Source organism: Habropoda laboriosa, unplaced genomic scaffold, assembly GCF_001263275.1.
Source record: "Habropoda laboriosa isolate 0110345459 unplaced genomic scaffold, ASM126327v1 scaffold23, whole genome shotgun sequence".
In the NCBI taxonomy this organism is placed as follows: Eukaryota; Metazoa; Arthropoda; class Insecta; order Hymenoptera; family Apidae; genus Habropoda; species Habropoda laboriosa.
The window spans coordinates 1,871,011-1,883,602 of NW_017100140.1; the positions used below are offsets into that span (position 1 = coordinate 1,871,011).

Below are 12,592 nucleotides of genomic sequence, written 5' to 3' on the forward strand. Positions count from 1 at the left end.
TTTAAAAAATTTTTTTTAAATATTTCCATTTATTACTTATAATTTTTTTTTAAGTCTCCTTAAAAAATATAAATATTACTCAAATACGTAAAATATGAATTTATATAAATAGTCAGACCAAAGTTGTAAAATGTTATCAACAAAATATATAATTTTTTGTGAATTTTATTATAGTTTAGAAATATATTGTTGTTTCTTTTAATTTAGAATAGAGCATGGAATGGATGGATCATGTCCACTTCTCCTTCCATCCTTTGGGGAAAAGGACAGTTCTGAAAGAGAAACTGCATATTCATCCCAAAAAGTTGGTCTATATAGACCAACATCAGATGCAATTGACTTAGGATATCATACTTTAGATAACAATGCCTGTCGTTCAACATCTTCATCAGCTGTTATATCAGTTCCAATTAGACAACAAATTTTATTACAACAAAAGTGCATTTATGTCACTGATTTATGTCAGCTGGATGATGGTTTACTGTTAAAGATATTCAGTTGGCTGGGTACCAGAGATCTCTGTTCTGTTGCTCAAACTTGCAGGCGTCTTTGGGAAATAGCGTGGCATCCATCTCTTTGGAAAGAAGTAGAAATACGTTATCCCCAAAATGCAACAGCTGCATTAAATGCCCTAACCAGACGAGGATGTCACACATATATTCGTCGTCTCATACTCGAAGGTGCTGTTGGTTTAGCTGGGATTTTTGCCCAGTTACCATTTTTAAGTTTAACTTCATTAGTTTTACGACATTCCCGACGTGTTACAGACACAAATGTGACAGCTATATTAGATAATTGCATACATCTGAAGGAATTGGACTTAACAGGATGTATTGGCATAACAAGAGCATGTAGCCGAATAACAACATTACAGTTACAATCATTAGATCTCAGTGATTGTCATGGTGTGGAAGATTCTGGCTTAGTATTGACACTTTCTCGCATGCCACATCTTGCTTGTTTATACTTACGACGATGTGCACGTATAACTGATGCCAGTCTTATAGCAATTGCTTCCTATTGTGGCAGTTTACGACAATTGTCTGTTTCTGATTGTGTAAAGATCACAGATTTTGGAGTACGCGAATTGGCAGCACGTCTTGGTCCATCTCTGCGATACTTTTCAGTAGGAAAGTGTGATCGTGTATCAGATGCTGGTCTTTTGGTTGTTGCTAGGCACTGTTACAAATTGAGATACTTAAATGCTCGTGGCTGTGAAGCACTTAGTGACAGTGCTACGTTAGCTTTGGCACGCGGATGTCCACGTCTAAGAGCTCTTGATATAGGAAAATGTGATATTGGTGATGCAACTCTTGAAGCCCTATCTACTGGCTGTCCAAATTTAAAAAAATTATCCTTATGCGGTTGTGAACGCGTCACAGATGCTGGATTAGAAGCATTAGCATATTATGTACGAGGATTGAGGCAGCTCAACATTGGTGAATGTCCTAGGGTTACATGGGTTGGATACCGAGCAGTGAAACGTTATTGCCGTAGATGCATCATAGAACACACAAATCCTGGTTTCTCAAGTTGAGTCTTCTAAACCATATTTTGCTAACCTTATTTACAATCTATTTATTAACAATACTTGTTTTAGTACTTATCTAGATACTAATTTGTAAAAAGACGGCTATCATTTCATGTAATTTTTATATTTATTTTATAAATAAACATTTTTAAAATTTTACAAAATTGTAAAAGCTGTATTAACATTTTATAACTTTTTAAAATAAAAGTATAATTTTAAGCGAATGTTAAGTTGATGACGTAATTTAGAAAAATTAAACATTGCAATGAAATTTCACAGTTCCGTAAATTGTAAGTGGATGATGCAGCATATTAATAGAAAGCGTAGTATAAATCGATGTGTTTACATGTGATTGGTCCATTGTTCTATTGTGTTTGTAAAGTGACGTGCTGATTGTAACAAATACGTTTGAATATTATACAAACGAAAATATTTATTCGTAATTATGAAGTGTACAAAATTCATGCTAAAACGTGAATATTTTATATCTTAGTCTTCATTTATTTTACTTTCGTGTATTCTAACCTCTACACTTTAAAAGCATCGAAATAATTCAAGCTTTAAATATTCACGCGGTCTATATTATAAACGAAAAAAATATCTCTACATTAGAAGGAAAAATTTTATTTATTCATTCATAAAGTTATGTGGAATTATGAGACCTGTTCAGAGGAGACAACAAGGCTTACAATACGGCGTTTATTTATTGGCTATGCAAGCTTTAAACTTTGGTGTTGATAAAATTCCACCGGCTACTTTAATTACAATTATTGGACAAGTGAGTAAATCTTAACTCGAATAAAATTAATAAAGTAATATAATATCGTTAAATTATAACAAATTGTACAAAATAATTTTTGTAGGTTTTACTATATGTTGGTTTGATAAAAGTTCCATGGAATGCAGAAGAAGTTTGTATATCTGCAATAAAAGTATTTAAATATTATGATTGGAATTCTTTCATAGTATCAAATTTTGAACATGGTTCAGATATGCACTTATATTATAATATGATATCTTTGATTTTAAAAGGCTCATATTTAGAACCTATGTATGGTGCAATGAATTTTGTTACTTTACTGGCTATTTTTTCACTTGGATGTAGCGCTATGTATGCAGGTTTAGGATATGGTTTAATGCAATTAACTGGAGATTATGGATATTATACCCAATGTGCTATTGGGTTTTCTGCTGTTTTGTTTGCATTAAAAGTACTTCTAGTGTGCGAAGAACACGATAGAATTCATGATGTGGGTGGATTTAGAGTTCCTAGTAAAATTGCTGTTTGGGTTGAACTAATTTTAATTCATCTTTTAGTTCCACAATCTTCATTTATAGGACATCTTGGAGGTATTTTGGTTGGTTGCTTATATTGTTACACTTTTATTGGTGAAATAATTGATAATATAATAGGTACTGTAACTGGTACTCCTATTATACATGAAGAACAATTTTATAGGAGACGTAGTTCATTTCTTAGATGAATTTTAAATTAAAGCTGTTACAAACTGTGAAAATTTTATTTAATTGATGTTACCATATTATTACTAAAAATTTTGGTATTTGTCCTAAAATAAAATTCAACTGAAATTATATATTTAAACATATTCTGCATAACAACTCCTACACTTTAAGTACGCAATAGCTTACATTTATGGAATTTATAAGAAGTTTAAGATAAAAATACCTATGTTTTGTAAAAACAGAATCATGTAGATTCTTACAACATAGTCAAAAGAGTGTTAATATATGATTTATGGTGGCATACTATTTTTATATACATATGCACATATAAAAAACTGTACTATAATAAATTAATTTTCTATCAAAATCAGTGTTAACTTATTTACACTTTGTTTATAAACATTAATTGTACATGTATTTTTATGCGTTACATAATACATTGTAAAGAAAAAATAGATTATCTATACAACAGCTTACCATTTCATATATAACATTATAGATTGAGGCAAATTATCAGTCTATATTCTCCATACATTTTTTCAACTATGAAGTTTAAGTGTAATTTAATTTTGTGATCAAATTTTTTTTAATATTTCGCACTAAGCTAATGCAAGCTATTTACGGAAACGTGTGTAACATGATTAACTTGCTTTTAACATTTTATATAATTTGTACAATGTTGCATTGGGTCTTTTAGATTTTACTTCTGATTTTAATAATGATGTCACTAGAAATACATTAATTATTAATAATATATATAAACCAGCATAAAATATATCAGTACATAAATAAATCAACTTACAGATTGTTTGGTAATCCATTTTATGAGGAATGTCATAAAATACAAAATACGAGCACATTTTTTGTAATAAACTTACATCATCTTGAATATCACCAGTTGTTAAATAAGATCTAATATGTGGCGTTAACTCTACAAAAAAAGTGGAGGATATTAGGAAAGTAAAAAGTCGAAATGAATATTAAACAACACAATATTTACCATGTTCCCAATTATCCATAATATATGAAACTTTTTGCTTAATTGCAAGCATACTTTCTGCACCAAGTAGTGGATTCTTATTTTCTATGTAAGATTTTTTTAACATTTGGGATGAAATAAGCTTTATTTGCCATATAGAAAAACTGTTTGGTTCTTTTGCTATAATTTCCATACTCTTTATTAAATTCACCCAAAAGGGAAGAAGACTTACTTTGTCTTTTATCACACATTCATACACAATTATAGCAAATGTATGTAGGAACTGTTTTTCGAATTCCGTTATATCAGAATACTGTCGTTCAGATTTACATAAATAACTGGTATCCTTTAAAGCAGATGATAATTCTGCAATTTCCATTTTTTCACTAGAAGAATCTGACCGTTCATTCCAACTACCACTTATTCTTTCAGATGTATCACTGAAGCTTTGAGATAAATATCCAGAACTATTTTTAGCTAAACTACCGCAAGATTGTGCTTTTAAGTTAGACTCATTTTTAGTTTTATCTTTTTTAGACCACTGTAAAAAATATTTGACTATATTTAAAATAGTTTTATCATTTGTAAATGAAGTCACACATTCAGGACGAGCAGCCCATGGTATAACATTTTCCGTTGTTAATGTTTGGGCAATTAAACTTCTAAAACCCTGCAACATTAAAAAATTATGTACACATTAAATTTCAATATATTTATGTGTTATTAATTTGATAAGAAAAGTTAGAAAATGATAATTACGTGAGGATCTTCTATATATGGTAAACAACCAACTCTTTGTTTAACCCCTAAATTTCCGCATTTTTTAAGCATGTTTACAAGTTGTTGCCAATTATGATCTTTTTCAAAAACAATTTCCCAATATCGATCATCTTTTAGTTCAATTTTGTTGATATTACATAATTGTGGCAACAAACATGGTGCTTGAAGTATTAGATCTTGTCCTTCAGCATCTTTTTCAGATTCGAATGTTAAGTGTACAGTTGCATAGCAATACTGACCACTATCGATGTCTCTAGGCAAAATTACTCGTGGTTCTGCAGCTAGTACGTACAAATGCCGTAATGCTTGTAAATGATACCTATAAATTAACAAAACAAATTGTTGTATATAAATTATTACATTAATAAACTAATATTTATAAAAACACTATACTGTTACTAACCTGTTATCATTACTGTGTGTTGGAAATTTTGGGAAAAGGGAAATTATGAGAGCAGCTATTGCACTTGGACTATTAGAGAGTGTGTACTTCCCTCCTCCAAGAAAGAGGAGACCAAGAGCCATATGTGTTGCTAAATGAGATCCATATGTAACAACACAACTTGCAGGTCCAACGCGAGTCCTTATGTGCCGACATATTCTCATAATCTTCACAATTATATATAAGCAATTTAACAATAAAAAATTGACAATATTAAATAATTAATTTGTTAAACTTACTTCTAAGTTTCCCGTTCCTGCCATTACAACAGCAACAGAAAGTAAAGTCACATTTAAACACGTTTCAATGGTTGACTTTCCTGCTAATTCAGCGATAGTTTTATGTGATAATGCCGTAAACATTTGGGCATAATTATATAAAGTTTTAAAGGCATTTCTGTTGGCAGTTCCTGCATATTTCAGACCCAAAGCCATACAAGCACCCGCAATTATATTGCAATACGCTTGACTATATTTTAATAAATGGTAATTAACATAAAAGGTAATATAATAATATAGTAGTATAATAATACTTCAAGTACTAACTTCATGGTTTCCAAATCTACATTCTGGGCTATTTCAGAAGTTGGTTTTTGTAACCTGTATTTATAAACGATATTAGGAACGTGACTAGACACCCAAGACTTCGTTGGTTCAATTTCGTTCCATAGAATAAGTGATTTTGCTAATATTCTTAATAATAAGAAGTCAGGTCGTACAAAATCTAATAAGTATTGAGTATCAGGAGCTTGCATCCATTCTGCTACTGCTCGATTTCCTGTATTAAAGTACATAAAACCTAGAGCTATTGTTGCTCCAGGACTTGTCACATCAATATTTATAGAATCACCTTCTCTTATCTGATAACTAAAATTACAAAAAGAGAAAAATGTTAAAAAAGGGAATACATAAGTACATTATTTTTCTTACAATATGAATATATTGACCTGGGTGATTTGTATTTGTCTTTCTGTGCTCCAGTAAACGGCCTAACATGTCCACCGACCATGTAATAATGTAAAGTGTTCGGTATATTAGCTAAATCCGGACCACCTCCACATCCTAATACTACTAAACCTAATGCCAGACCTGCTGCCAAAGAATACGATTCTCGATCCACACAGTTTTTCATTTCTGGTCCAGGAGGTCTTCCTTCAAGTAATTTAATGAACTTAGTAAAATAATTCACAATTAGAAGACAACTTCATATTGAATAGTTACCGATCTCTGATAATAAGGCATGTGAAATATGCCTGTGAGCAGTTCCTTGATATACTAAACCAACTCCCATCAATGCAGCAACTTGAACATTCTGTTGAACGTTTAATTCAATACTTGTCGGTGGTAATAGAGTTTCCACGTGAAGAGATAACAGTTTAGTCATAGAAACATTCATTGTACCACGGTGAGTTGCTGATAATCCTAACAGAAGTCCAACACTGGTAGCTTCATGGCATTCAACTAGATATTCATACATACTAAAAGGCGCTAGATTCTTCAGGTGACCATTTAAACCAAGTGCCATCAAGAAACCTGAATGTTCCATACCAAATTCGCCTTGTTGTTGTTTATTATATACTATCCAGGTTGAATCAATATTAGATGCATCTGGATGAATTCGAAGGCCTGCGGCTACACCATTATGAAATAATGGCCATAAATTCATGTTGGGTGGAATATCTATGTGAGCTAATTCTACAGTTGTTCCACGAGGCGGTGCTTTCCCTGTCATGTAATAATATTGTATAATTGCCAAAAATTCTAGAAATACGAATACTATTATTTGACTCATACCAGTTAAGCAAAGTCGAGGAATTGGTAATTGTTCTGTGATAATAGGAGTCGAAGTTCTGAGTGTAAACATGCCTCTAGCTACTGGAAGTGCCATTGTTCTTGTACATAGTGCATGTAAATGTTTCTCCTGTTCTTCTATAAATTCATGATCACTTACATCTGGTCTCTGAACTATTATTATTCTTACTGGTTTTGATGAATTTAAAAGTTTTCGAACTTCGGCTACTCTGTGATCTTTGTTAAATCTCAATTTCAATACCTATGGTACATTATAATTATTATCAATATATTTAACAAGTAACAGCCTGTAAATATTCTTAATATTTGGTTTTTAAATTTACAGCATCATCAAATTCCATGCCATCATCTTGTTCAGGATCTTTAATAGAATAATTTTTTCCCTCATTTTCCACGTGATTTAATACAGGCGACTTCAAATGTTTGTCTAATGCAGATAAATCTTGTCGATCTACTAATTCATACGCTTGCATCGGCCAATTTGATGGAGGACGTTCTCTACATCTATACATTACATCTTTTAATAGTAATGCTATACCAGGAGGTAATGTTTCAAGATCCTTTTTGTTCATACCTAAAGAAAAAGACGTTTTAAATTTAATTGAAGTTTAAAACTAGTGACACTTGCAGAATAAAAACCTACCTAATTCATGATATAATAGTACTATTCTATCTATCGCAGAATATTCAATTTTTTTGTATATTTCTTTTTCAAATTTATTTCCACTTCCCTGAAAATCTATACGACTGCCAACTGGTATTATGTGCTTTACAAATCTATCTATTTCTAACACACCAACTTCATTTTCATTTGCTATAAGCGCCATTAAGTAAATTATATTTTTTGTTTTTGGATTTACTTGGCTCAAATAAGGGAATGGTGTCATTTGCATTCCATTGAGTAAATTATTTAATGTTTCAAATATATTTGGTGGATTTAATGGCATATAATTTGGTACAGTCATTTTCTGTAAGTCTGTTTCCTTAATTTGAGACACAGTATGTTTCAAGTAATATACAGAAGGAAAATCAAGGAAATAATGATGAGCATATACATCAAATCTTAAGTCCAAGCTTAATTGATACAATAACTGTGCAAGTAGAGGTAAGCTTTCTGACATCACACAATTTAGCTTCAATTCTTCATATAAAAGATGTAAAGAAAATAGGATGAGTGGAAAATATGGAAATAAAATAGATTGTGTGTTTACTTTTCCTATGCTATTTGACTCTATAGCACGTGGTACTGATGTTTGAAGTGTATTAGACGTTTTATGAAGGCCAAGTATATTTGAAATGAAAATTTGAGAATTTCCATTCTTTATAAAATTCGCCATATACTTCCAATCATCGTTAGATCCACAATTATTTGTTTTCTGCTTCTTTGGAACCACCATAGGACTACTGCGCTCACCAAGTTGATCTTTTTCATTTCTTTGAATTAACTGTAATTTTTCTACTTCATATCCCAATAATGTAAATAAAACTACAAGAAAAAGGTACCACTCTTGTTCTGGTGAAAAATCTTGAGGTCCAGGAGCATTTCGTGCTCCATACCATTTTACTAATAGTTGCATTGCTAAATCTTTTTGTAAAACACTCCTTAATGTTTGTAAACACTTAGTTACTGTGATAAATACAAAAAATTAATTCACTGTTAAAGTATACATAATAATCATAATTATATTCGTACTTACCTAAAGGGGAGGTGCTGGATGTCGGTAATGTTATTCGAAAATAATTTTTACTTCCATATTCTAAAGTAATTTTATTTCCTACTGCTTCTTTTAAGATAAGATAGTTAGAGTCTACTAAAGAATTTTCTAATAAAATGGGTGGCCTTGCACAATTACCACCTACAGGACTTAATAAATGTAATCCTTCTTCAAATTTGATATCATGAGAGGCGGCGCAATTTTGAGAAATCAATGAACTTCGTCGTGGAAACGGAGAACCTAATTTATGATTGATATTAGATAAAAAATAGTTGCAACCAGTTAAATTTGGAAGTATTCCTGTTACATGCAATTTGCCGACACAAGTTACACCTGAGTATAATACTACTCCATTTGACAGATCCATTACTGCCATCATATGTAAATTCTGAAATAGAATAATTTATTTTACAATTTTAGTAATAAATTTATATATTAATATTACAAAAAAATGTTAGTAAATACTAACTGGTATATTCACAGCATCCTTTGCTACAACACTTGTTACCATACCGAAAATAATTTGTTGTTGTTTATTAGTTTTCTCAAGCCTCACTAAGAAGAGTTGAGATCTATGTGGGACTAAGTAACATAAGTAACTTTGCCCCACAAAATCAGATGACAAGAAAACCTTAGAGGCTCGACTAGATGTAACATCCCTTAAAGAAATATTTATGTATTAAAGCTATGTTCTTCTAAAAGAATAGAAAACAAGAAAAGTTTATAAAGATTTATATAAAAATGTAACTCTTACTTTGGAATTCCAACATTTTCAGTCCACACGTGATCAAGACATATCTCAGGGTACAGAGGTTTACTTGGTGTAACATTTTGTAGCTGTATGTTACTACAGTTAGTAAGAGGACTATTTTGTACATGACTTGATGTAGAAACCATCATTGTTTGATGTAACCTTGTATGATGAAGAATAGAAGAAACAGGTGCACCAAGTAAAGGTGAAAAAGCAGAATGAGTAGGAGACTGACAGCGTGAAATAGTTGCCATTGGACTTTGAGATCTTGAATGTTGCTGTTGTTGTTGAGAAGGTGATGGGCCTCCAGAACATGTAGTAGTATAAGATGTTCGTGAACCAAATGGACTACTTGATATTCCCAACCCAATATTTAATTGTGGATTTGGCACACCTAAAATACAAGTAGATTGTTCATTAAAAATTTCCAGTTTTTTAAATTGGACAATTTTTTTAAATAGTGACAGATTATTTTTACCAAATATACTTAAGTGTCCTTTATTTGTACTTTTATTATAGGAAAGATTACTTCCAATATTTAATGGAGATACACTTGCTGATTGATTAAATATACTAGAAGTAGTATCATTACTTCCAGAAACTATCTGACATTCTTCTGCTAAAGCTTTACGTATTTTATATACAGAATGTAATCCAGTCTTTATATCATACATCACAGCCAAAGATGGTTCAGCACTAGTAAATACAATCTGTTGATTTGAATCACACATATATGATATGTGTCCTGCAAAAATAATTGTAAATATATTGTATTTTTCTATTTTAAATACTATAACAAACTCCATAAAATTTATACCGATACCATGTTTAACAAGTACAGGGCAAATTTCATGTAAAGGGTGCAAAAGAGAAAATGCCACTGGTAGAGTTGTATTATTATGTGACTGCAATCTATTTCCTTCTGAAGAGATATATCTAAAATTATTAGTTACATTGTAATGAATACATATTAAACCTAAAGTATTGTACACATTATATTATAATAAACCTTGTTTCTGATGTGGGAACTTGTGTTTTCTCCAACAAAATTCCATATTTAGTTGGCCAAACAGCAGATACCTAAATAATAATGTAAAAACATCTACATTATAATTATACATTTGTAATAAAAATATTATATTTAATTCAAATATTACCTGAAATTGTAAACTAGATACATAATCTTCTCCACTATTGGTAAATACTTTTAGAGTATATGAATCAATTAAACAAATGCATTCTGTTGTTTTCTCATTAACATCTTCTTCATCTACTTCCTTTCCTTTTGTTAGATGATCAGGTATACTAGTATGAAATTTGCACCACAGTGCATGTTTAATATCTGTTTCACAAGTATAGGTTGTTTGCAATATTCTAGTAGTTTGATTACCCTTTGAATGAATTGCAACTTTGCCTGAACAATATAATTCTTCTTCACCACATATATCATTTTCACGCACAATCCAAAATTCTTTCTACATATGTAAAATTGTGTTAAAAATTTTAAATAATAATTAATACAATCATAATTAATAATCACACTTACTGGTGATCTCCCTGAAATGTTTACTTGACTAAACTTTTGTAATAAAATACTTTCTCCTTCCACTGTTTTATTATTTAATTGTTGTTGATTAGTTACTGACTCAGGATGCCGTAAAATTGTTTGTCTTCCACCAGGAACATATTCCTTTAAGAAATGTGTTATAAAATTAAGGTTATAATTATTAATAGATTACTTATCGATTTAAATTAATAGAAATTTCATTGCTCAATAATTGCAAAAATAATATATTTTAATGTTTGGTTACATGTATTTGATTATATCTTAACCTAGAAAATGTATGACTTACCACCGGTTCTGAGGCGGCAATCATCTTTTCCCTAGTTTCATCCAGATTTGCAGGATATAATTATTAAAGACTAAGAAAACAATATGATAGTATTTATTTTAAATTGTCTCTTAGGATTATTTGAAAATATTTTTGCAAATACAATGTTGTTAAACGATGAGTCACAATGGACGTCGCCATATTCAAATGTATTGTCTGGCAAAGCAAATTTGAGGCTTCAGGCGGGCTTTAGGGTCCAGAAATGGTAGATGTGAAAGTTCTGATGTCTCGCTGTTAATCAGTCAACAATGATAGAATACAACTATCGCACTTACTCTTTTATGAAAAATAGATTATGTTCGTGCTTCGCTTGAGCAGTCGGTAACAAATGAACCACGTACCGATTTTTAAAGCGCGAAAACGGTGACTGTTAGTCTGTGATGGCATACTATTTTTCATTACAATTAGAAATTTTTGGGCTTCATAAGCAATTTTTTAAAACACAGAAAATTAAATATGTATACAAATTTTACATAGTGTACTATACACATAAGTAACTTAAAAAGGGGTTGTTTTGCACATATTAAATAAAATACTGATTAACAAATAACTACACAGCAGTAATAAATTATAAAAATTTGTTATTACAAATAAAAATACAATTATTAAAGTAAAAAGTGTAAATATTACATATATTAGTTGTACAATACTGATTACTAATATAATTTACGACATTTGAATAAAATGCATCTTAAAATAGTTAACTTAATTAAATTATATTTTTACTTATAAGTGTGAAAAATTATGACATTGTTTAGTAACTATACGTTTATTTTCTACATCAATATAAGAATGAATATAAAGAATAAATAACATGACTGTAAAGAATTAACCAAGGTTAATTGTTACCACTTGATTATAAAAATCGATGTAACCATTATATGTGTAAAGAGTTTATAGATTTATTGTACCAAAGCATACATATTTACAAGTACTTTGCAAGATTGTTACTAATGATAGAAATTACATCATCTCTATAACGTTAACTTGATAAACCAAAGCACTTCATTTTTGTTTCTTCGGTCATATTAAGTATAATAGAATTGTGAATAGTATAAAAAAAATGTAATTTGTAAAAATGAAACTTCAAAATAAGAAATTTCATTCCGAATCTGCAGCAAATGTAGTGTTTAGCTTCACAAGTGCATTTAACTTGGAAAGTTAAAATGTATTTAACTTTGGAAACTTTTATGTACATTTCCAAGGAACCTTAATAAATAGATATCC

General features: G+C 30.3%; 3 protein-coding genes across 3 annotated transcripts; 2 read left to right on the forward strand and 1 right to left on the reverse strand.

The window, feature by feature from the left end:
* The first annotated feature begins 220 nt into the window (after nucleotides 1-220).
* On the forward strand, nucleotides 221-1,545 carry LOC108570264 (F-box/LRR-repeat protein 7). The gene has a single exon (XM_017932102.1). The coding sequence runs from the start codon at nucleotides 221-223 to the stop codon at nucleotides 1,535-1,537; it is 1,317 nt and encodes a 438-aa protein (XP_017787591.1). The 3' UTR covers nucleotides 1,538-1,545.
* A 512-nt stretch (nucleotides 1,546-2,057) lies between these two features.
* Nucleotides 2,058-3,015, forward strand: LOC108580160 (rhomboid-related protein 4-like). The gene is made up of 2 exons (XM_017943840.1): nucleotides 2,058-2,309; nucleotides 2,395-3,015. The coding sequence occupies exons 1-2, from the start codon at nucleotides 2,187-2,189 to the stop codon at nucleotides 3,013-3,015; spliced, it is 744 nt and encodes a 247-aa protein (XP_017799329.1). The 5' UTR covers nucleotides 2,058-2,186.
* Nucleotides 3,016-3,636: 621 nt separating this feature from the next.
* On the reverse strand, nucleotides 3,637-11,420 carry LOC108570097 (anaphase-promoting complex subunit 1). The gene is made up of 21 exons (XM_017931888.1): nucleotides 11,327-11,420; nucleotides 11,020-11,163; nucleotides 10,631-10,948; nucleotides 10,483-10,553; nucleotides 10,297-10,409; nucleotides 9,952-10,218; nucleotides 9,477-9,867; nucleotides 9,192-9,381; nucleotides 8,705-9,110; nucleotides 7,651-8,634; nucleotides 7,331-7,581; nucleotides 6,990-7,248; nucleotides 6,417-6,920; nucleotides 6,143-6,347; nucleotides 5,742-6,062; nucleotides 5,436-5,664; nucleotides 5,158-5,363; nucleotides 4,734-5,073; nucleotides 3,996-4,644; nucleotides 3,798-3,926; nucleotides 3,637-3,722 (listed from the first exon to the last, which is right to left on the reverse strand). The coding sequence occupies exons 1-21, from the start codon at nucleotides 11,348-11,350 to the stop codon at nucleotides 3,637-3,639; spliced, it is 6,087 nt and encodes a 2,028-aa protein (XP_017787377.1). The 5' UTR covers nucleotides 11,351-11,420.
* Between the last annotated feature and the right edge of the window lie 1,172 nt (nucleotides 11,421-12,592).